Source organism: Eschrichtius robustus, chromosome 12 (assembly GCF_028021215.1).
Source record: "Eschrichtius robustus isolate mEscRob2 chromosome 12, mEscRob2.pri, whole genome shotgun sequence".
In the NCBI taxonomy this organism is placed as follows: domain Eukaryota; kingdom Metazoa; phylum Chordata; class Mammalia; order Artiodactyla; family Eschrichtiidae; genus Eschrichtius; species Eschrichtius robustus.
The window spans coordinates 5544057-5568757 of NC_090835.1; the positions used below are offsets into that span (position 1 = coordinate 5544057).

Genomic DNA, 24701 nt, shown 5'->3' on the forward strand with positions numbered 1-24701 from the left:
GAGGTAGCCTTATTAACAGTTTGGCATGTTTTCTTCCAGATCTTGTTGCATGTACTTTTGTATGTATTTGTACATATACACATGTATGAAGCAGTTTGGTCTTTTTTGTTTGGTTTTATTTTACATAAATGTATTCATACCAGTTATTCTGAAGCTTGTTTTTTCCCCACTTGTTATATGTATCATGTCTTGGAACTTTTCTTTTCATACATCAAACAAAACTTTCTTTCAAGGCATTCTTCAAATTATTAAATTTTTTGAAAAGAAAAATCAAAGAGCCTTTCCTTTGAGAAAAATAATTTGCATTTAAGATTTTTTAAACTATAGAATTCATAGTTTTTTATCTTTAAGATAAGGAACACTATTTTACTTTTTAAATGCTCTTCCTCTTCCACATAATAGGGGCAATTAATATTATGTTGAATGACAAATTAATGGCATTTCTAGAACTGAAAGGGAACTTTTACAAAGTAGGAATTATTTTAAATGTAATATTGGAGAATAACATGAATGCCCAGAATACCCACCACTCAGGTTAACAGATTTTGCCATGTTTGCTTTAGATTGAGGTTTTTTGTTTTTAATTTTTACTTTTCTCAAAGTAATGCATGCATATTGTTTAAAAACCAAGTGGCACCCCAAGGTTTGTATCAAAAAGCAGCAGTTCCCTGCTGTACACTTTCCTACTTGTCTGTGCTACTTCCCAGAGCAACTGCTTTTGTCTCCTTCACTGATTCTTCTTATGTTTACCTCCATATTTCTAAGTAATATGATTTGATTGTTATTCTTGATTTTTTTCAATTTGTACTTTATTTTTGTCATCTTTCTATGGAAAATGAGGATTTTTTACTCTCTTATGCACTGCAATCAACCCACATACATTCTCTCTCTCTCTTTCTCTCTCTCCTCCTCCCCCCCCCCGCCCCTCCACCGCTTATGCTCCATGTATAGTTATTACATAATTTGGGGTTAGGGTAATAGTCGATATTTACTTTATTATGACAACTGACTTTCTTCATTGCTAAGTTATACTACTATGAAATTTCCTTTCCTGTACAACTTTGTTTTTCTTGGAGTTAATCACTGTCTCATTTCTTTCACTTGCTTAGTTTCTACGTACCTGTAACTAATTCACCCTCAAATTCTGCTACAAATCTGTAAAACATCTCCCACTGTAGACAGACACATCAGGTGTGTTCTCTGTTTCTTGCTTTTCTCGGGGACGTTCTTCCTGTAGCCCTGTGTCCCCTGTTCCTTTCGGGGCTGGTTGTGTTCTAGGCTTGATGCACAGCTCTTCTCCTGAAACTTTCTTTCATTTAATACCAGAGAATTTCTTCCCCTCTGCTTTGCTAGTTTTTGGTTTTCTGGATCTTTTCCTCTTTCACAGTTTACACTTTAATTTTGATGAAGTATACCTTTTAGTACTTCCTAACATAGGTTGTGAAGGAGGTAAATTTTTTGAGACCATGTACATCTGAAAATTGTACCCTCAAACTGATTGATAGTTTGAGCTAGATATCAAATTCTAGGCTGGAAGTAATTTTCCCTCAGAAGTTTTAATTCATAGCTTCATTTATTCTAGCTTCTAGTGTTGCAGTCAAAAGTCCAGCACTAGAGACTGTCATACAGAGTGAAGTAAGTCAGAAAGAGAAAACCAAATATCATATATTAACGCATGTATGTGGAACCTAGAAAAATGGTACAGATGAACCGGTTTGCAGGGCAGAAGTTGAGACACAGATGTAGAGAACAAACGTATGGACACCAAGGGGGGAAAACCGCGGTGGGGTGGGGATGGTGGTGTGCTTGCTGAATTGGGCGATTGGGATTGACTTGTATACACTGATGTGTATAAAACTGATGACTAATAAGAACCTGCAGTATAAAAAAACAAACAAACAAAAAAACACAACTAATACTAAACTTTCTTTGGGTTATTTGTATGGAAATATGTTAATATAAATGTTTCAGACATTACATGAAATTTCTAAAAATCTTATATGTTCTGGTATAATGTTATAAGTCATAATTCTACTTATTACTTTAAAATGTATATCTCAGAAATAAATAAATTTCCTTCTCAAGTGCATTATTATGAACTTTCATCAAATCTTTAACCGTGGTCATTTTTAAGTCTTTTGTCATTTACAGACAGTTCTGGGTGTACTCTGATGCTTTTGCAAAAATGTTCCCATAAAAGGGTTTCATCTTCAAGGAATTCATGGAAAAGACTCTGACTAGTACAGGTTTCTGGTAACTGACTATACTGCTGAACTGAATGAATAAGCATTTTCAGAGCTCTAATGGAAAACTGATGAATTCATAAAAGTGCTAACAAAAGATCAAGATTGAAAAAAGAAATTAATTACATGGGACTGAGTGAACTGATGAGGATGATTATAATTTTTGTGACTTTCTGTTTGAAATAAAAAAAAAAAAAAAGTCCAACACTATTCAGATTCCCTGTCCTTTGGATGTGACCTTTTTTATCTCTCTGACAGTATTTAGGATCTTTTCCTTTTTTCCAGTATTCTTAAATTTCATGATGATTTGCCTTTGTCTTTGTGTATATGTTTTTCATTTATTTTTTAATTATTATTATTTTTTTGGCTGCACCACGCAGCTTATGGGATCTTAGTTCCCCAACCAGGGATCAAACCCTTGCCCCCTGCAGTGGAAGTGTGGAGTCCTAACTGCTGGAATGCCAGGGAATTCACATGTTTTTCATTTATTACTCTGGCATTTCATGAGCCTCTTTTGGAAATTCACGAGCTTCAATTCTAGGAAGTTTTCTTTTATCATTTCTGTAATGAAATTTTCTTTTATAATTTCTTCATATCCATTTTCTTAGTTTGTTCTTTCTAGAATTCCTGTTAGTTGGTTGTTGGACCTCCTTGTTCGATTGTTTCTTTCCCTCATTCCTGTTTCTTCGGGTTTTTGTTCTGTTTTCCAGAAGCATTTTTTGAATCGATCTTCTAACACTTCTGTTGAATTTTTAATTTCCTCCGAATGTTCTTTTTTATAGCATCCTGTTCTTGTTGTATGAATGCATTATCTTTCCTCATCTCTTTAATGATCCTTATTATAATTTTTGAAGTTTTTTCTTGCTCTCTATATTGTCTCTGTTTGTCTTAGTTCCTTTCTTTCTATGGATTCACTCTCATCTGTTGTGTTAGAAGCTTTTCTCAAATGTTTGCACATCCTTTGTGGCCTGTTTTTTAAAGAGCAAGGCAGTTTAAAAAATGCAGACTGGGAGTTCTTTGTGATGGACAGAGCTTGTCAGCTGGTGAGCTTCACTGTAGGATTTGGGACAAGGACTTGGCTGTTTCATTGGAGGACCCCAACTTTCAGTATCTGTAGAATTTCTCCAGAGAGACATCATCTACTCTCTGGTTAGAGGATAGGGAAAGATAATGTGTCTAGCTGCCAACTTTTAGAACTGAGCAAGGGAAAAGAGCTGGGAATTTCCTTTAACTGTGAAAATAAACTTCCAAATCCCTTAGTATGGCCTCTGAAAGCCTGGATGACCTAGGTTCTACTGGCTTCTTGTTGTGGGGAAATGCACAAGAATAAGATTAGTGAGCTGAGCTTCAGTTCCCAGAGCTGCATCTAATCTTAAAGCTGCCACTGATACCCAACTTCTCCCTCCTCTGCTGCCCATTCCAAATTCCCCTCACCCTTTCTAGCATTTCGGCTGGTCTAGGTGAGGTGGCTCAGACCCTCATCCCTGAGGAGTCTGAGACCCGGGTCACCATGCTCATCTCGGACTGTAGCTACTGCACTTTCCATTTACCATCAAAGTTGGGCAAGAGGTAGTAAGAGATGTGTACCAGCAGCCCTACCTCCTGATGGTCAGGTTTAATTATTTCTGCCAGTATGGTGATTCATTTCTTTGTCTTCTGGACTTCTTGTCTGCCTGGGATTCTAAAGTGATTGGACTGCAGTTATAGCTTTAAGTTGTTTTTTTTTTTAATTAGTTATCCATTTTATACATATTACTGTATATATGTCAATCCCAATGTCCCAATTCATCACACCACCATCACCCCCCTGTGGCTTTCCCCCTTGGTATCCATACTTTTGTTCTCTACATCTGTGTCTCTATTTCTGCCCTGCAAACCGGTTCATCTGTGCCATTTTTCTAGGTTCCATATATATGCGTTAATATACGATATTTGTTTTTCTTTTTCTGACTTACTTCACTCTGTATGACAGTCTCTAGGTCCATCCACGTCTCTACAAATGACCCAATTTTGTTCCTTTTTATGGCTGAGTAACATTCCATTGTATATATGTACCACATCTTCTTTATCCATTCGTCTGTTGATGGGCATTTAGGTTGCTTCCATGACCTGGCTATTGTAAATAGTGCTGTAGTGAACATTGAGGTGCATGTGTCTTTTTAAATTACGGTTTTCTCTGGGTATATGCCCAGTAGTGGGATGGCTGGTTCATATGGTAATTTTATTTTTAGTTTTTTAAGGAACCTCCATACTGTTCTCCGTAGTGGCTGTATCAATTTACATTCCCACCAACAGTGCAAGGGGGTTCCCTTTTCTCCACACCCTCTCCGGCATTTGTTGTTTGTAGATTTTCTGATGATGCCCATTCTAACTGGTGAGAGGTGATACCTCATTGTAGTTTTGATTTGCATTTCTCTAATAATTAGTGATGTTGAGCAGCTTTGCATGTGCTTCTTGGCCATCTGTATGTCTTCTTTGGAGAAATGTCTATTTAGGTCTTCTACCCATTTTTTATTGGGTTGTTTGTTTTTTTAATATTGAGCTGCATGAGCTGTTTATGTATTTTGGAGATTAATGCTTTGTCTGTTGATTCGTTTGCAAATATTTTCTCCCATTCTGAGGGTTGTCTTTTTGTCTTGTTTATGTTTTCTTTGCTGTGCAAAAGCTTTGAAGTTTAATTAGGTCCCGTTTGTTTATTTTTGGTTTTATTTCCATTACTCTAGGAGGTGGGTCAAAAAAGATCTTGCTGTGATTTGTGTCAAACAGTGTTCTTCCTATGTTTTCCTCTAAGAGTTTTATAGTGTCTGGTCTTACATTTAGGTCTCTAATCCATTTTGAGTTTATTTTTGTGTATGGTGTTAGGGAGTGTTCTAATTTCATTCTTTTACATGTAGCTGTCCAGTTTTCCCAGCACCACTTACTGAAGAGACTGTCTTTTCTCCATTGTATATCCTTACCTCCTTTGTCATAGATTAGTTGACTATAGGTGCATGGGTTCATCTCTGGGCTTTCTATCCTGTTCCATTGATCTATATTTCTGTTTTTGTTCCAGTACCATATTGTCTTGATTACTGTAGCTTTGTCTTATAATCTGAAGTCAGGGAGTCTGATTCCTCCAGCTCCGTTTTTTTCCCTCAAGACTGCTTTGGCTATTCAGGATCTTCTGTGTCTCCATAGGAATTTTAAGATTTTTTTGTTCTAGTTCTGTAAAAAATGCCATTGGTAATTTGATAGGGATTACATTGAATCTGTAGATTGCTTTGGGTAGTATAGTCATTTTCACAGTATTGATTCTTCCAATCCAAGAACATGGTATATCTATCCAACTGTTTGTATCATCTTTAATTTCTTTCATCAGTGTCTTATAGATTTCTGCATACAGGTCTTTTGTCTCCCTAGGTAGGTTTATTCCTAGGTATTTTATTCTTTTTGTTGCAGTGGTAAATGGGAGTGTTTCCTTAATTTCTCTTTCAGATTTTTCATCATTAGTGTATAGGAATGCAAGAGATTTCTGTGCATTAATTTTGTATCCTGCAACTTTACCAAATTCACTGATGAGCTCTAGTAGTTTCCTGGTGACATCTTTAGGATTCTCTATGTGTAGTATCATGTCATCTGCAAACAGTGACAGTTTTACTTCTTCTTTTCCAATTTGTATTCCTTTTATTTCTTCTTTCTTCTCTGATTGCCGTGGCTAGGACTTCCAAAACTATGGTGAATAAGAGTGGCGAGAGTGGATATCCTTGGCTTGTTCCTGATCTTAGAGGAAATGCTTTCAGTTTTTCACCATTGAGAATGATGTTTGCTGTGGGTTTGTCGTGTATGGTCTTTACTCTGTTGAGGTAGGTTCCCTCTGTGCACAGTTTCTGGAGGGTTTTTATCAAAAATGGGTGTTGAATTTTCTCAAAAGCTTTTTCTGCATCTATTGAGATGATCATATGGTTTTTATTCTTCAATTTGTTATTATGGTGTATCACATTGATTGATTTGCATATATTGAAGAATCCTTGCATCCCTGGGATAAATCCCACTTGATCATGGTGTATGATCCTTTTAATGTGTTGTTGGATTCTGTTTGCTAGTATTTTGTTGAGGATTTTTGCATCTATATTCATCAGTGATATTGGTTGGTAGTTTTCTTTTTTTGTAGTATCTTTCTCTGGTTTTGGTATCAGGGTGATGGTGACCTCATAGAATGAGTTTGGGAGTGTTCCTTACTCTGCAGTTTTTTGGAAGAGTTTAAGAAGGATGGGTGTTAGCTCTTCTCTAAATGTTTGATGGAATTCACCTGTGAAGCCATCTGGTCCTGGACTTTTGTTTCTTGGAAGATTTTTAATCACAGTTTCAATTTCATTACTTGTGATTGGTCTGTTCATATTTTCTATTTCTTTCTGGTTCAGTCTTGCAAAGTTATACCTTTCAAAGAATTTGTCTGTTTCTTCCAGATTGTCCGTTTTATTCACATAGAGTTGTTTGTAGTAGTCTCTTAGGATGCTTTGTATTTCTGCAGTGTCCATTGTAACGTCTCCTTTTTCATTTCTAATTTTATTGACATGAGTCCTCTTCCTCTTTTTCTTGATGAGTCTAGCCAATGGTTTATCAATTTTGTTTATCTTCTCAAAGAACCAGCTTTTAGTTTTATTGATCTTTGCTATTGTTTTCTTTGTTTCTATTTCATTTATTTCTGCTCTGATCTTTATGATTTCTTCCTTCTACTAACTTTGGGTTTTGTTTGTTCTTCTTTCTCTAGTTCCTTTAGGTGTAAGGTTAGATTGTTTATTTGAGATTTTTCTTGTTTCTTGAGGTAGGCTTGTATTGCTATAAACGTCCCTCTTAGAACTGCTTTTGCTGCATCCCATAGATTTTGGATCGTCGTGTTTTCGTTGTCATTTGTCTCTAGGTTTTTTTTTAATTTCCTTTTTTATTTCTTCAGTGATCTCTTGGTTATTTAATGATGTATTGTTTAGCCTCCATGTGTTTGTGTTTTTTTCCCTGTAATTGATTTCTAATCTCATAGCGTTGTGGTCAGAAAACATGCTTCACATGATTTCAAATTTCTTAAATTTACTGAGGCTTGATTTGTGACCCAAGATGTGATCTATCCTGGAGAATGTTCCATGTGCACTTGAGAAGGAAGTGTAATCTGCTGTTTTTGGATGGAGTGTCCTATAAATATCAATTAAATCTGTCTGGTCTGTTGTGTCATTTAAAGCTTGTGTTTCCTTACTAATTTTCTGTTTGGATGATCTGTCCATTGGTGTAAGTGAGGTGTTAAAGTCCCCCACTATTATTGTGTTACTGTCGATTTCCTCTTTTATAGCTGTTAGCAGTTGCCTTATGTTGAGGTGCTCTTATGTTGGGTGTATATATGTTTATAGTTGTTATATTCTCCTCTTGGATTGATCCCTTGATCATTATGTAATGTCCTTCCTTGTGTCTTGTAACAGTCTTTATTTTAACATCTAGTTTATCTGATACAAGTATTGCTACTCCAGCTTTCTTTTGATTTCCATTTGCATGGATATCTTTTTCCATCCCCTCACTTTCAGTCTGTATGTGTCCCTAGGTCTGAAGTGGGTCTCTTGTAGACAGCATATATATGGGTCTTGTTTTTGTATCCCTTCAGCGAGCCTGTGTCTTTTGGTTGGACCATTTAATCCATTCACATTTAAGGTAATTATCGATATGTATGTTCCTGTTACCATTTTCTTAATTGTTTTGAGTTTGTGTAGGTCCTTTTCTTCTCTTGTGTTTCCACTTAGAGAAGTTCCTTTAGCATTTGTTGTAGAGCTGGATTGGTGGTGTTGAATTCTCTTAGCTTTTGCTTATCTGTAAAGCTTTTGATTTTTCCATCAAATCTGAATGAGATCCTTGCCAGGTAGAGTAACCTTGGTTGTAAGTTCTTCCCTTTCATCACTTTAAATATATCATGCCACTCCCTCTGGCATGTAGAGTTTCTGCTGAGAAATCAGCTGTTAACATTAGAGTTCCCTTGTATGTTATTTGTCATTTTTCCCTTATTGATTTCAATAATTTTTCTTTGTCTTTAATTTTTGTCAGTTTGATTACTGTGTGTCTCAGTGTGTTTCTCCTTGGTTTATCCTTCCTGGGACTCTCTGCACTTCCTGGACTTGGATGGCTATTTCCTTTCCCATGTTAGGGAAGTTTTTGACTATAATCTCTTAAAATATTTTCTCAGGTCTTTTCTCTCTCTCTTCTCCTTCTGGGACCCCTATAATGCAAATGTTGTTGCGTTTAATGTTGTCCCAGTGGTCTCTTAGGCTGTCTCCAGTTCTTTTCATTCTTTTTTCTTTATTCTGTTCTGCGGCAGTGAACTCCACCATTCTGTCTTCCAGGTCACTTATCCATTCTTCTGCCTCAGTTATTCTGCTATTGATTCCTTCTAGTGTATTTTTCATTTCGGTTATTGTATTGTTCATTTCTGTTTGTTTGTTCTTTAATTCTTTTAGGTGTTTGTTCTTTAATTCTTCTAGGTCTTCGTTAAACATTTCTTGCGTCTTCTCGATCTTTGCCTTCATTCTTTTTCTGAGGTCCTGGATCATCTTCACTATCGTTATTCTGAATTCTTTTTCTGGAAGGTTTCCTATCTCCACTTCATTTAGTTGTTTTTCTGGGGTTTTATCTTGTTGCTTCATCTGGTACATAGCCCTCTGCCTTTTCATCTTGTCTGTCTTTCTGTGAATGTGGTTTTTGTTCTACAGGCTGCAGGAATGTAGTTCTTGTTGCTTCTGCTGTTTGCCCTCTCATAGCTTTAAGTGTAATAGGATGCTTACTGTGTCCTCTGGGAGAAGCATTTCTTCTTTGGAAACTAGGATCTCTAGACCCACAGTCCTAAAGTTGTTGATATGGGAAGCACAGATTGCCCAGGTGGTCCCTGGGAATGACAGTAAGCAAGGCTGTTTCTCCTTTTACCCTGTGGTTCCCAGACTCATGTAGTCTAGCAGTTGGGAACATAGTACTCTATAACGGCCATTAACTTAGGGCATATACTGTGCCCCACTGTCACAGGGTATCATCTCTAAGCTATTGCTCAGCTCTTCTTCAAAGCTCTTTCATTGGGTTTTTCAACAGTGACACTATTGACATTTTAGGCTGAATAATTCTTTGTTGTGGGGGCCAAAAATGTCCCCTTTTTGAGAACTACTGCTCTCCCAGGCTGGCAGCTCTGGCTCACTGTGTGGTAGGAACAGTGGAGCCGTGATCCTGTGCCCGTCCTGCACCACTGCACCTCCTTTGCTCTAACGTGGGTCCCATAATTATGTTGCATGGTACAGCCATGCCAGTGAATCACACATTCTGTGAGCCCTGTACAGTGGTATTGGCTGAATCCTGTGGGCAGGAAAGGCACGCCCATGCTCAGAATATGAGTCACTTCCAGGCAAGATGAGTTGCTGCCCGTTCCCAGGTGAAAGGGATCCAGTGTAGTCAACTTATCACCAAGTGGCTGGTTAGTCTCAGGAGATGGTCGTGTTATGAGGATCTCAGTGTTGGCCTCTGTTGCTGTCAGGATAGACTTTCAACCGCAGCAGTGGCTCAGTCAGCCTTGGTGAGTAGAAGCCCCTGATATTGGATCTAGGCAGAGCCTCTCTCCCCACCGCCCACTACTCCTGCTACAAGCCGTTATGCCATCACTGAGATGACAGTGCCTGTTGAATCAACTGGCTAAATTGTTCTTTTGGTTGTTGTTGCTTCTTCTGTGTTGGATGCTCTCTGAAGGAAGCATTAACGTACAATACAAAGATCTTCATACTTTGTGTCCCCTCCCATAGGTCCATCCACATGCCTCTTCCCCCAAATCCTGTCTTCCACCTTCTAATCTTTTTCCTTTTAAGTCCCTAACCAACCAATGAACCATTGTCCACTCTTTGAGTCTTTATATATTCTTATCTTGGGCCACTTTTTCCATGTAAAGTGGGTAACCAGGTGTGTCACCTGCAGCTTACTCATTGGGACAATAGCCCCTCATCAGTGTCTTCCAGGGCTATCCCTGGGTGCGGCTGTAATGCATCATTCTCACCTCGTACATACTACAAGCCAAATCATCCATGAAGCAAGCTCAGCCTTTATCCTCCTCCAAAAGCCTCCTTGTAGCCATGTGCATGAGCCAGTGGAGAAGTAGAACATTATGTGCTGGTGCAACAGTGGAAATTACGGGGGTCTGGGTTTCCTGTTTGTGCAGCTGACTTGTGCCCTCTGGCTTTGCTCATGTCCAATGCTGGTGTATCTCTTACATCCTACAGTGGATTTCTCTTGAGCTTCCTGACATTATGACTTGGTGAATCTGGCAGATCCCAGTTCATAATGGGCAGTTCTTGATACATGGTCATTTGATGTCCCATGGTTAGAAGCTCCATCTCTGCCAGGGTGTAGCATCTAGGAGCTGATTTCAAATGGTGTGTGGTTCTTCACTACAGATGGCGTGGCCTTGCTCCAGAACCGTAGCAGTCTACATTGTGATCTCCTACTGGGAGCCCACCATAACTTCCCACGGCTTCCGTGTACACTGAGGATACCTTTAGTACCATAGTTGACAGGGAGGTATGGCCCACGTGGTGGAGGGCTGCTTACCCTGCTGCCTGTATCTGTTGCAGAGCTCGTTTTTGCTCTGGCCCCTCACAGACCTGGCATCCTTTTATATCACTGGGTAAATGGCTCTGAGCATTATTCCCAAGTGTGGAATATGCTGCCTCTAGAACCTAAAGAGGCCTATCAGGCAGTGTGCTTCTTTCTTAGTGGTGAGAGGTACGAGATGCCGTAAGTTGATCTTTACTTTGAAGAGGACGTCCCAGAGTGCTCCAGACCACTTGACCCCTAAAAACCTCCCTGATGCGGTGGGCTCCTCAAAATTCATGAGGTTTATCTTTTACCCTCTGGGGTGCATGTATCTACCAAGGCCTCCAGTGTACTTGCCCTTTAGTGGTCACCAGGTGATAGTAGCAACATGTCATTGATGTAGTGGACCAGTGAGATTATACAGAATATCCAAATAGTCTGGTTTTCTTTGAATATCTTATGACAGAGGGTGGGGGAGTTCACGTAGCCCTGAAGCAGGTCACAAGGTGTACTCTTGTCTGTCCTGTGTGAATGTGAGCTGTTTCTGATCCTGCTTCCTCTATGGATGGCAGAGAGTGCATTCGCCAGGCCTGTGGCCCCGTCCAGGCACCTGAGGTTCTGTTGATGCGCTTCAGCAGACTTACCACTTCTGGCACAGCCGATACAACGGGGCTTCTACTTGGTTGAGTTTGTGGTGGTCTGCTACAATCTGCCAGAATCCATTTGGATTTTGTGAAGACCAGACTCAGTGGAGATATGATGGGACCATCAGCTCTAGTATTAGGGTTCTCCAGAGAAACAGGACCAATAGGATATATAGAGAAAGATTTATTTTAGGGAATTAACTTGCAGAGTTGTGAGGGTTGGCAAGTTTGAAATTTGCAGGGCAAGCCAGCAGGCCAGAGACCCAGGGAAGAGCGTGTTGTACTCTTGAGTCCGAGGGCAAGCTGGAGGCAGACTTCCATCTTCCTCAGGAAACTTTAGTCTTTTTTCACAAGGCCTTCAGCTGACTGGATGAGGCCCATCCGTATTAACGGGGGCCATCTGCTACTCAGAGTCTACTGACTTAGAAAGATACCTTTACAGTAACATCTGGACTCAAGTTTAACCCAGCAACTGGGCCCTGTAGCCTAGCCAAGTTGACATACAAAATTAAACATCACACTCCTGCATCCTTCAGGTCTATAGGTGGCATTAATCTCTGCCATTCCTCCTGTGATGTGGTTTTGTTTTTTCATTACTCTTTTGGCCAGGGGGTGAGAACGGCAGCTTCAGAGGCTTCCACTTGGCCTTCTACACTGTGATAGCTCCAAAATGCTGTCTGAGAATGTGCTTTCTAGGACCACTCTTGGTACCAATTGTGTAGGATCAGGATTGGGGAGATTAGAAACAAAGACTTCATCTGATCCTGTGATGCCACAATGGAGCTCGATGGCCCTTCCTAGCTCTCCGCACTTGGGGCAAAGAGGCCAGGTCTTTGTACTCCTGCATTTTCCAGTCTTTGGATACAGGCAGCTCCCTTTGCCTGAGGACAGTTCTGGGAGGGACTCTGAGAGAGGGTGTCAGCCAACTTTCCCAGCAGCTAGCAGAATGAGTACCTTGCCCCCAAAGCCAGGATCTGGTCGATACAACACAGCATCCACTATCATATGACCATATCTGCTTTTTTAAAACATCAGCCTTATTGAGATATAATTTACATAGCATACAATTCGGTGGTTTTTAGTCTATTTACAGAGTTGTGCAACCATCAGCACAATCTAGTTTTACAACATTTTCATCACAAAAAGAAACCCCATTCCCAGTAGCAGTACCTAGCTTCCCCTCCTGCCAGGCAGCCACTAATCTACTTTCTGACTCCGTGGATTTGCCTATTCTAGACACTTCCTGTAAATGGAATCATAGAACATGTGGTCTTTTCCATGTCTGCTTTTAAAATGCAATTTGACTCATAATTTAACTGAATGCTTTCACTTTTGTGTTTTAATGAGAATTAAAGTAGTAAGGATAATTAGAATTTTGCAATTTATTTGAACGTCACCTAATATTTTGTCTTTAAACACATGCTTTCAAACAAAAACTCCAGTGCATTCTTTTCCTCAAGAGAAAGCAGTGGCAAATACTGTTTTCTAATTCCTCGTATTACTCAGCCATTTTGGCATCTCTAAAATTCCTGGAGGTTTCATAGGTAAATCCTTGAAATATAAGATCCTAGTGACCTAATCTCAATACTTGGCCCCAAAATATGAGTCTATAAATGTCATTTCTAGCATATTTTACAGAAATATTCACATTTTTTGTCATTTACCTAGCCAAAGCTAAGTAGAGGTTGAATCCTGTGAATTTAGGACCATCTCAATGATAAATATGAAATATTTAGGTTAAAAAAACCTTCACCTTATTGGAGCCACTAAATAATAGCATTTTCTTCTTTTTTGCATAGATTTTATAGATAAAACTAGAAAATCTAGACATTGGCATATACTCAGTAAATATTTGTTGAATGAAAAAAAATGGTAGAATGAAAGAATTCTAATTATTAAGAAAGTTGGTCATATCTGGAAAATCCAAATCTAAAATTTAATACATTCATTTATCTAATTTTTTTTCTTACTGTTCTCTTAAAGTTACAACCTAAACATTTGTTAAAAGAATACAAGACAGATTCTTACTGGGAGAATAATGTGATGAGCTGCCGAGGGCAGTGGTACTGGTTTTCACCTTGGCAGGCAGTCGATGTTTACATGATTTTGGAAAAATTTAGTTCCATGACGTAAAATATATTAGACTAGGAGTTAGGGAAGCTGGGTGTGGGCTTAGCTCTATGGATAACTTTTGATTCACAGGTTTCCAAGTAAAGTCTAATGCATAGTTTTATATATGTTTTATTTCTGTATTTTTCTTTAAATTTGATGTATTTTAGAATACACTGGGAACAGAAACCCTTGGTATAACTTACTGCTATTTAAGAAATAATGACAACTAAGTTTAATTGGTGCAGTTATTCATCCTCTTATTCAACCGATGTTTTTTGAGTACCTACTATGTGCCAGGGGATTAAAAGTGAATAAAGATTAGTCTCTGTCATCAGTTTATTCCTACAGTTTATGAAATACAGCATGGTACATAAAAGGCCCTACAGACAGGAGACACAAATTTAGATCACACTCTGATTGGCTGCATGTTACTGGCTATGTTACTTTGTGCCCCTGTGTTTAAAATGAGTACTTGGGGAACTTCCCTGGTGGCACAGAGGTTAAGAATCCGCCTGCCAATGCAGGGGACACGGATTCGAGCCCCGGTCTGGGAAGATCCCACATGCCGTGGAGCATCTAAGCCTGGGCACCACAACTACTGAGCCTGCACTCTAGACCCCGTGAGCCACAACTGCAGAGCCCACATGTCACAACTACTGAAGCCCGGGCTCCTAGAGCCCGTGCTCCACAACAAGAGAAGCCACCGCAATGAGAAGCCCGCACACCACAACAAAGAGTAGCCTCCGCTCGCCGCAACTAGAGAGCTCCCGCGCGCAGCAACGAAGACCCAACGCAGCCAAAAATAAATAAATAAATAAGTAAAATTTAAATAAATAAATAAAAGAAAATGAGTACTTGGATGTGCCGGTGTGTCAATGAATCTTAGCTGAAGCTTTACTTTCTTTAACTACTGGATTTAGAACAAATAGAAATTTTAAAACTGAGAGTCAAAAATTGATTATTGAAAGAGATTTCTATTCTTAAGTACAAATAGAATATCATAGGAAAAGAATTCACTTGTTCGAAGGAACTTAGAATCCTTAACACCTAGGCACTCAGTTTCAGAAAGGAGAAAGTGTCTTTAGCACGCTGCCTAGTCTACTAGGCGTGAGTTCATATATGTTAGTGTGGTTTTAAGGAGAAGCCATGTGCTTTGAATATTTATAGAATTCAAAGCACTTTCCATAGACATCATCTTTTTTTTTTCCTTAGATCGATAAAAGCCCAGAAGGACAGTTCACTCAGCTAATGACATTGCCCAAAACCTTACAGCAGCAAATAAATCATATTATGGACCCTCCTGGAAAAAACAGAGATGTGGAAGAAACTTTATTACAAGTGGCTCATGACCCCGACTGTGGAGACGTGGTGCGTCTAGGTACGTGCATGAATCTGACGGGGAGGAAGTGTTGGCCGGAGGGGGTCGGGGGGAGCAAACTTTGTTTGTGGCTGAGATGGGTTCTCTCTTCTTTCTTGCCTAGTGAGATAGAGAGATTTCCTCTCAGAATAAGAAAGCACTAACAGTCTGGGGGTTTTCCCAACCTAAATTCTTGTTTGTTTGAAGTAGGGTGCTGAAAGTACTTCTGTTTTCAGATCCCTGGGTCCTAAATCACTGACAGAGAGGGAAACAATGATTCTTTTGGTCCCAAGGGCATAACTTTTAGAAGTTATTTCAAAGACATGTGTTTGTTCTTCATGGTGGTCTGAGGAGGATGGAGACTGGTGACATTTTTAATGCTTTTATAACATCAAGAACACCACTCTCCTCGGCCGATGCCCTCTCCATGTGGCTCCTGTGCGCACAGTAGGTCTGCTCCAACACGGCCCCTGTTCCTCACGTCATCCCCAATGTGGGCCAAAAATCTGAGCCTGATCTTCAGAGACTTGCTGCCTTTTGAGGTGTTATAGGTAATTTACAAGGTCAGTCAGTAAGTAAGGAAATCATGAAATTGAAAATGATGCCCTCCCTCAGATGAGCACACCATTTACCGTTGAGTAGGTGTTTGCTGAGCTTCCCCAGGGAGCAGCCCGGCCACCTGGCAGGATGCGAGTCACAGTGACGGTGTCGCGTGAAGAGACCTGCCCGGCGGGCAGAGCGGAGCATGTGCCTAGGGCGCCGGGTACCTCTTCTGAAGATACATGTGGAGGCGTGTCTTTTCTGGTTGTGGTGTGAGTTCTTCTGCCTTTCTGAGGGCCTGAAGGATTGTCCCGCTGTCCTCACCGAGGAGTCCTCTGAGTGATTTCAGAATAAGTTTTCCTCCTAGGCAGAAACGTTTGGTGTTTTTTTTCCCCAATCTTTTCACATCTTGGAATCGAGAACCAGCAGACTTAAGCAGATTTTAAAGTGAAAAAAATGACCTTCGAGCGTCACCTAACCCACTGGTTGTAAGATGAGGCATCCCAGGCCCAGAGTGGGGCGGTCATTTGCTTGTGTTCACACAGCTGGTCAGCGACACAGCTGGTCGTTGACACAGCTGGCAGCTCCAGTCTCCTGGACCTCGATCCTGATACTCTTTTCACTGTCACTCTGACACCAGAGATAGATTTGCTGGTTTTATTGGATAGCTGGAAAGAATATTTAGTTTCAAGTTTTAAAAGTGTTAGGATGACTCACATCTGGCTTTTTTGGCATCATTATTGTTTTTTTCTCACAGGGCTCTCAGCAATCGTGAGACCTTCCAGTATGAGACAGAGCACCAAAGGCATTTTCACTGCTGGTAAGAATTGTTAAAAATCCACACTTAACGTACCTGCTGGATTGAGCAGCCTCAGTGCTCCTGGTTAAAATGTAAAGCTTTATCTGTATCCTGCAAGTACTTGTGAAATGCTGAATTTTGATGGTCATAACCTAGGACACAGCAGTAACGTATAGACAGGCAGACAGTGCTGTAATCCGGAGTCTGAGGTGCTGCTGGGAGGATTTGCTGCCACTCTGCGTTTTCCCACTTACTCCTTATGTGCAGGTTTCCCCTTGCGTTTTTATATCTATAGGAGTTACACATGATATTGTTGCAAAAACAGCAGTACCTTGCCCTCCCCCCGCCCAATGTTCCTCTCCAGAGACAACCACTGCTGACTCTCCTGGTGGGTTATTTTTGTTTTCACTGCTGTTTCTCTGGATAATGAGCTTATATTGCTGCTTCTCTCCTTTTAATTTTAGGCATCATCTGTGGACTTCTCACTCTAGCAGATTAGAATTCAACTGCCCCCTCCCCGTGCACGCACGCGCACACGCGCACACACACACACACACACACACATCCCTCTGTGTTCCAAATATGGTTGTGCCGTAGCTTTAGCGAAGCCAATCTTGAATTTCCATTGTCTGACTGTATTACTGTGATTCATAGCTGAGCCACGTGATACACTTTTCCTTGCCTGCACAGCTTTCTTTTCCCACAGAGGCTGTCGTCACCTGTCTCATGTGAGGAACCCTGTTTCCTGTATCTGGTGTCTTTGATTTTTGTGGCACACAGCCTCATTTTGGTGAAGCACACCATCCGGGAACTTCGTGGGAAAGGGTGCAGGGGAGGCAGATTTGGAGCCCATGTGTGGTCAAGTGTATCTTTAGTCCACCCTCATGCCTGACTGAGACTTAGGCTGGAGATGATTAGAAATAGTTGTCCTTTAGAATTTTGATACCGTTGCTCCGATTATCTTCTCAATTCTAGGATTGCTGTCGAAGTCCAAAGCCGTTCTGATTCTTAATCCTTTGTGTATGTTCTTTCTGGAAGGCTTTTAGGCCTTCTTTTAACCCCAGGGCTCTGAAGTTTCTCAGTGGTGTGTTTCGACGTGAGTCTGTTTTTATCTGTTACACTGAATACTCATTGCCCTTCAGTTTGGAAACTCAGAGTATAAGAATATAGGAAAAATTTATTGTATTCGTTCTTCCCATCTGTTTTCTCTCTTCTCTTTCTGGAACTCCTTTTATTCAAACATTGGACCTCCTAGACTGGTCCTTTGGTTTTCTTTCTTTCGTATCCTTTTTTTGATCTCTTTGTCCTTTTGCTTTGCTTTCTCCACTTTAGTTTCCATTGAGTTGTTTATTTTTGTTATTTTAATTTCTAGGAGCTCTTTTCCTTTTTTGTTCTCTGAATATTCCTTTTTTTTTTTCAATTTAAAACATCCTGTTCTTGTGTTATGGGCTTAAACATTTGAACATATCTTTGGATGTTGCCAAGTTGCCAAAGTGGTTTATCATTTTATCATCCCACTAGGAGTAAACGAAAGTTCTTGTTTCTCCCCATTCTTTCCAATGCTTGGTATTGTCTGATGACGGACTTTTCCAGTTCAGTCTCTCTTTATGCAGCTGTCTACTGAGCATCCCTTCTGTGCTCGCCACGCAGGATACAGGATGAACCCTGTACCATCCTGCCTTCAGGGGCTTCATCATCTAGAAGGGGAGACAGACACATAAATAGAAGTTTGCAGCGCTAGGGATAAATGGCATAGAGGGAACCTGAAGAAGGGAGTGGTCTTTCAGCCTGATTCTGATGCCTGGGTTGAGATTGCCAGGGAGCTGCACGATCACACCTCTTAACGCCTCGCTCCAGCTGCCTGGGGATACAGCCAAGTGTTGCCCTCCTGATTCTTTGGAAAGATTCAGCCCGTCAACAAAGGTTTAGTAGCACGTGTGCCAAATCTACTCAGCTGAAGATTGTCCTACCACTCAGGGGTGCATAGCTTTGCATTTCCAATTAAGATATTTATTTAATCTGTTCTCTTGCTGATTTATCCTGGCAAGGCTGAAGATGAGGTGCTTTTGTTTGCTTGGGTGGCTCAGGCTATTAATCTGTGTTCTGCATGATTGCAGCTCCCTTACCATAATCCTCCTTGGGTGAGGCTGGATGCTTTGGCTTTTTTAATTTTTGGCTTCCTGTACTATAAGCAACTACTAGATTTATTGATTTTTTTTTTAGTTGTGATAATGGTGGTGTTATGGGGTTAAAAAATCATTTTCTTGTAGAAATACATACTAAAATATTTACAGATGAAATGACAGGATGTCTAAGAATTGCTTCAAAAGAAAACATGTTGGAGGGAAGTGGGTAAGGGGGGGATGACTCAAGATTGGCTGTGAGTTGATACATTGTTGACGCTGGTGAAGATACATGGGAACATATTATGCTGTTCTTTTATAAGCTTGAATTCATCTCTAATAAAAGGTTTTTAAAAATCCACCCTCATCATCTCTTTTTTTTTTTTTTTTTTTAATCTATTTTTGGCTGCGTTGGGTCTTCGTTGCTGCACGTGGGCTTTCTCTAGTTGCGGCGAGCAGGGGCTACTCTTCCGTTGCGGTGCGCGGGCTTCTCAATGTGGTGGCTTCTCCTTTTGCGGAGCACGGGCTCTAGGTGTGCGGGCTTCAGTAGTTGTGGCACGCGGGCTCACTAGTTGTGGTGCATGGGCTTAGTTGCTCCGCGACATGTGGGATCTTCCTGGACCAGGGCTCAAACCCATGTCCCCTGCATTGGCAGGCGGATTCTTAACCACTGCGCCACCAGGGAAGTTCCATCCACCCTCATCATCTCTTGACACGTCAACGTGAAATGGATCTTTGGTCCTCTTTCCTCTTGTTCGTCCTGGTTGCCAGCAGAGGGCAGTGGGTATCGTCTCATGGAACCCTCAGCCCACATTTCCTTGTGGCGGAGGAGTGCCCAGTGCTGCCTCCTCTGAGTGCTCACTGCTTTTCTCCCTTCCCCTCTAAAGATGCCTCATTGGATTGTGGAACCAGAGTGACAGAATGTCTGCAGCCTGCTCTGAGGTTGCAGGAACTGTGGAAGGTGATACGCATTCCTTCAGATTCGCTGGGTTTGCTTACCCTGTGCTCTGGCTTCTCTGGTTTATGGTGGTTGAGGGCTATGATGAAGGTGGCCCAGGCCAAGGGCAGGGGTTTGTGAGCCTCAGAGATTAGGGTTCGAACTCCAGCTTAACTACTGTGACTTGGGTAAGTTACCTGATTTTTCTTAGTTTTAATTTCATAGGGATAATTATGCCTGCCTCACTGGGTTGTGAAAATTATATGTTAAGACATGTAAGAGCACCAGCGCTGTGCCTGGTCTTTCCTCTTTGGTATCATTACCTAAAAGCTTCCTGACATCTCTTTAGAACATGCCTCCTTGCATTTTCCTATTCAACGAGCAGTAGCCCCGTCACTAGGTCTCCAGCTGGAGTAAACTAGCAACCGTAGGCCCTGAGTGGCTGGTTTACTCTTTCTCTGTCCTCTGACTTCACAGCAAGCTTCAGAACCTCTCTCCTCCTGTGCGCTGCTCCTTAGAAGTCCTCTGGATGTGGTCATAATTGCTGTTGTTGTGCCTGGCTTGTGCTGGGTGCATCTTCCTGAAATCTCCCAAGTTCTGCCTCTGGTCAGGTTTTCAGCCAGCTGATGTATCTATCACCTGCAGGGTGAGAAAACCCCAGGTTATTTGGTTGCACTTTTCCTCCTTTGTAGCCCTTATCATTCCTCGCCTCTGCAACCAGCCACTCATAGTGGGGGTAAAAAGGAGGGGTCTCCTTAGCTAGTGAATAACTTTTATATTCAAATATTGTTAAATTCAGAGAGAGCGAAGCTAAGATTGTGATAAGAAGGCCTTGGCTCAAGGTCGTAGTTCATGTCTTTGCTCTGTAACCTTGGTATGTTAACAGCCCTTCTTCCTTGAAGTGGAGGGGATACTAACACCCAACTCGTGTCATGTTGTGAGAGTCTCCAGTATGTACCCAGTACCTAGTAGGTGCTTTATAAACTTGAGTGACTCTAGATCTAAGTATCAGTCTCTTCCTGGAAGAGACGGAAGCCAGCCTCTGTGTCAGCCCAAAGGGTTGCCCTTTCTAATGAACTGTGCTGGGTGACACGGCAGGTGTCCTCATGTGGTCTGACGCTCTGTGTTAGTTTCCCGAAATTCCCCTACCATCAGGTATACCCATGTTCCAAGGTGAGTACAGAACTACTTCCAAAACCAAACACTGTTTTCCCTTTAGCCTGGGAGTTGGTTATTGGGAAGATAATACTGACTGCTTAGACTGTGCTGTTAATGGAGCAGCCCGGTTTTTATCAGGGTCTCGGGGCAGCAGCTGCAGCCAGGCAGCTCGGGAGAGCAGGAGACCATTCAGCCTCCTGGTCCTTGCCTGCGCCGCCCTGCAGGGCAGCAGCACACGGTGTCACGGCTCAGCCCGGCCAAGCAAGCATCGTGTTCGGATCAGCCACAGCTGTTTATGTGTCTAACCTGAATGAGTAGAGAGGAGTGGAACTATTTGCATCTTTGGGGAATGACGGGGGGGAGCTTGGGGAGAAATGGGTCAGGGGCTTAGCAGTTAGACTGAGAAGCAAGCAGGAGCCAGACAGGGGAAGGCCTGTAAAAGCCTGAAGGGGAATCCAGAGTTTCACTGAGGGGAGAGGGAAGCCGCTGAAGGATTGTCGCAGACTGCTGTAGCGAGAGGATAGAGAGCAGCTTGGAGGGAGATGACGCAGTTGCTTGGGAAACTGATCAGCTAGGGCTGCAGCCCGCCAGGCGAGGAGGCCTGGCCGCCCTGACTCAGGGTTTTGCAGGAGAGGCAGAGGAGAGATGCAGGCAGTACTTGGAAGGCGCATCCCCAGGTCTTGGTGATGGGAGGGATTCGGGCAGTGAAGCAGAGAGGAGCCAGAGAAGCTCTCAGGTTTCTGGCTTGGGGAGCAGAGACGGAGGTGCCCTTCCTGGAGGTGAGGGAACGTGGGGGAGGATGACAAGTTTAATCTTTGAAATCTTGCTTTATTTTTCCCCACCTGACTTTCTGGTCAATCAGAATTAACTTTGGGGTCAAATACCTATTTACCTTTGTAGCTTCAAAAGATTCAACTTTAACAAGACAGGTTTAGTCTTCTTTCTAAAAAGATTCCGGCATGCCTCGGTTGGTCCTTACCAGCCCTTTCTTGAAAGTGATAGAATGGATCATTGATTATCCTCTCCTTCTCATCTCTTATAACTGAAACATTTTATCCCCATTTTTTGGTACCTACATGTTTCAATAAGAAGAACACATGATAATAAAGATTTTTCTGGTGATGTATTTATCATTTAAACCTGAAAGTTTTAAAAGTAAAACTGCCTCAGAAGAGATTTTCTTTGTAGATGTAGCTAAGTGTGGTTGGAAATTAATTCGAAGAATGTTTGGGGCTTGCTGATTTTCTCTCCTAAAAATCTGAAATATAGGATTATGGGAAGGTAGAGACCTCTCACAACCTGGTCTCATCTCTGCCTCACATTGTTTCCTGGAGAATTTTGTCTGTCACTGGACCTATCAGTTTAAGGTCACACAGGGAATTCATAGTCTTACATATGTAGTGATTTTGCTGTAGGTAACATGAAACATGCTAGAAATCAACAGAAGAAAAACCTTAGGAGCCGTATATTAGAGTAGATTTCCGTTTGCTTCCAAAACAAAATCCTGACTTTGGATACTAATCAGTGTTCATAACGACCAGCTTTAGGTAAATAAGGATCTGCCTAAACAGGATGTCACTGAGGAGATGTTTGCACCTTTATCCACTGGGGAAGGAGCAAAGTCAACAATGATGGTTCTTAGAGTACAGTTTCTCTCTTAGCAGGCTGTCTTCCTTCAAGATGCATTCTAAATGCAGACTTCCTAAATCACCATCCTCTTCTTTAGAAAGGAAGCAGAAACCGAACAAAAGCTCAGTGTCAGCCAAGTAGAAGTCTGTGGATTATAAACTCTGTGAGGGCAGAGACCAGGACTGTTGTTCATACCGGTGCCCCCAGCAACTAGCTCCATGTCCCGTATGTGTTGGTGCCCGAGAAATGCCTGTTCAGTGTATTTCAGTGACTGAATAAATGGAAGATTCTGAATTTTCTGGTAGTAGGGAAAGTCTCCATATATACAGAAAAGTACACAAATCATAAATTTGGTGAATTTTCACAAAGTGAACAGACTCGTGAACCCAGTGCCCAGATGAAGGACTAGAATAGGGCCAGTTCCCCCAGAACCCCACTGTGCCCCCATCCAGTCACTGCTCCTCTGAGGGTACCTACTGTCCTGACCTCTAATGCCACGCTTCTGTTTTGCCCATTTTTGAACTTTGTGTAAATACGTACTTTCTCATGTCTTTCACTCCTTGTAACAGCAGTGAGATTCCTCGTGGTGTTGGGAGTGGTCCCTTTATTCTCATTGCAACTCATCCATCGTCTGACTAGAGCACGGTTCATCCATTCTACTGTTGATGATTTCCCGGGTTGTTTCCAGTTTGGGGCTATTTCAAAGAGTCCTGCTCTGCATGTTTTGGTACCTGTCTTCGAGTGAGCGTAGGTATGCATTTCTGTTAGGTTTTTAGTTACGGGTGGAATTACTGTATCATAAAGTGTGTGAATGTCCAGCTGTGGTAGATACTACCTAACAAGTGTCTAGGTTACACTCCAAGCAGCAGAGTTCCTGCTGCAGTACCTCCGTGACCAGTGCTTGATAGTAGGTCTTTTTCTTTTTAGGCTCTCTCATAGGTGAGTAGACGTATCATATTGGAGTTTTAACTTACACTTACTTTCCTGACGACCAATAAAGTTGAGCATTTGTTCACATGCTTACATGGATATCCTCTTTTGTGAAGTGCCTATTCTACTTTTGCTCACTTTTCTTTTGAATTGTCTGCCTTTTTTTTGTTTTTTTTACACTGAAATCTCTGTATAGTGTGGATACGGGTGCTTCGTTGGACAAGTGGAATGCAAAAGTCCCCCACTCTGGGGCTTGTCGTCTCACTCTCTTAATGGTGTCTTTTGATGAAAAGTTCTTAATCTTACTTAGTCCAGTTTATCAGTTTTGTCCTGTAAGGTTAGCAGCTTTTTGTGTCCTGTTTAGGAAATATTGCCTACTCCAAGTTCGTGAAGTTTAGTCCTCCACCTTTGTTGCAACTAGAATATTAAGGCAGGATCCTTCCTTCTAATCTCTTGGTTCTTAACCTTTTGAAAATCCTGGCTCCCAGTGAGACTCTGACTAAAACTCTGGGCCCTCTGCAGAGACGTGCACACGTGCGCACACTCAGCAAACCTCCCTGCAGCTTCAGGAAGTTCTCAGACTGAGGCCTGTCTGTGGGCCCCTCGTTGGAGAACCCGTAACCTAGTCCAGCCTGTCAGCTTGCAGATGAGGAAGTCGATGCCCAGAGACGGGGAGTCTCCCTGTCCCCAGCGGGGACTAACATCCCGCTCTCCTGACTCCCATTCCAGTGCCCTCCCCAGATCAGTCCCCTGCTGCAGCCCTCCTGAGAATATGTCTATGGCAAAGCTGTCGAAGGGAGAGACTTTTTAATTAAGGGAGGTTTCTATCCACTAGCAGCAAAAAATGGCTCCACGATGCCGCTCGTGGACTGTGGTGTATTTACCTTAAACGTTAAGCTCCCCGGAGTCTGTGAGGAAGGTTTGTGAAGCTGAGCTGGGACTCATTACGGTCGATGCCTCTTCCTCTCGCTGTGACTCAGTGCCCTGGGGTTGCCACGTTGAGCCTTACTGTGTGCAGCTACCTTGGTATCTTGATCGGTTCTGCCTGGAATTTTAAAAAGCACCTTACGTAATAAGATTCCAGTCCCAGTGCTTGAGTGGGTGAGGTTTACCAGAGTGGTTGCTCCAGGGAGAAAATTAAAAGGGGTGGAGGCAGGAAAAGGAGCTCTGAGTTTCTTGACGAGTCTCGGTTTGCAGGAGTCAGTCAGTGGACAAGCGAGGCCACAGCTTCTAGAAGCATTCACTAATGACTTTATCGGTACCCTGCCTTTTTACCTGCCGCTGCCTGCAGTGGCCTTGTAAAACGTCCTAAGTGCATGAGGCGGCCTACAGGTAACATGATCAGGTATTTTTGAGAGCGCTTACGCGCCAGTGCTCAGAGCCTCCGGAACCGGTCCTGTTATACCTCATGAGCGGTGCCCACACTACATGTCACACCTGCAGCGCAGACCACGGTCTGGATCCCAGGGTGAAAAAGACTGTTCGGATCTTTGGGCCACACCCTGAAACACAGACTGAATGATCTCATCCTCAACACAAAGGAGGTCAAGCCCGTAACACCATCTGCAAATAGGATCCTGTGAGGTCTGACAGACAGCAGCACCCCGCTTAGTCCATGCCGTCGGACTTCTTTCCCGTAAACCCCCCGAGAACCT

At 42.0% G+C, this 24701-nt stretch overlaps 1 protein-coding gene across 1 annotated transcript in view; it reads left to right on the forward strand.

Moving 5' to 3' along the window:
• Nucleotides 1-24701, forward strand: part of TAMM41 (TAM41 mitochondrial translocator assembly and maintenance homolog) — a 55342-nt gene that overhangs the window by 29706 nt on the left and 935 nt on the right. The window contains exons 6-7 of the mRNA XM_068557872.1: nucleotides 14786-14951; nucleotides 16228-16290. Of these exons, the coding sequence (XP_068413973.1) occupies nucleotides 14786-14951; nucleotides 16228-16290 (229 nt within the window). The remainder of the gene's footprint in view (nucleotides 1-14785; nucleotides 14952-16227; nucleotides 16291-24701) is intronic.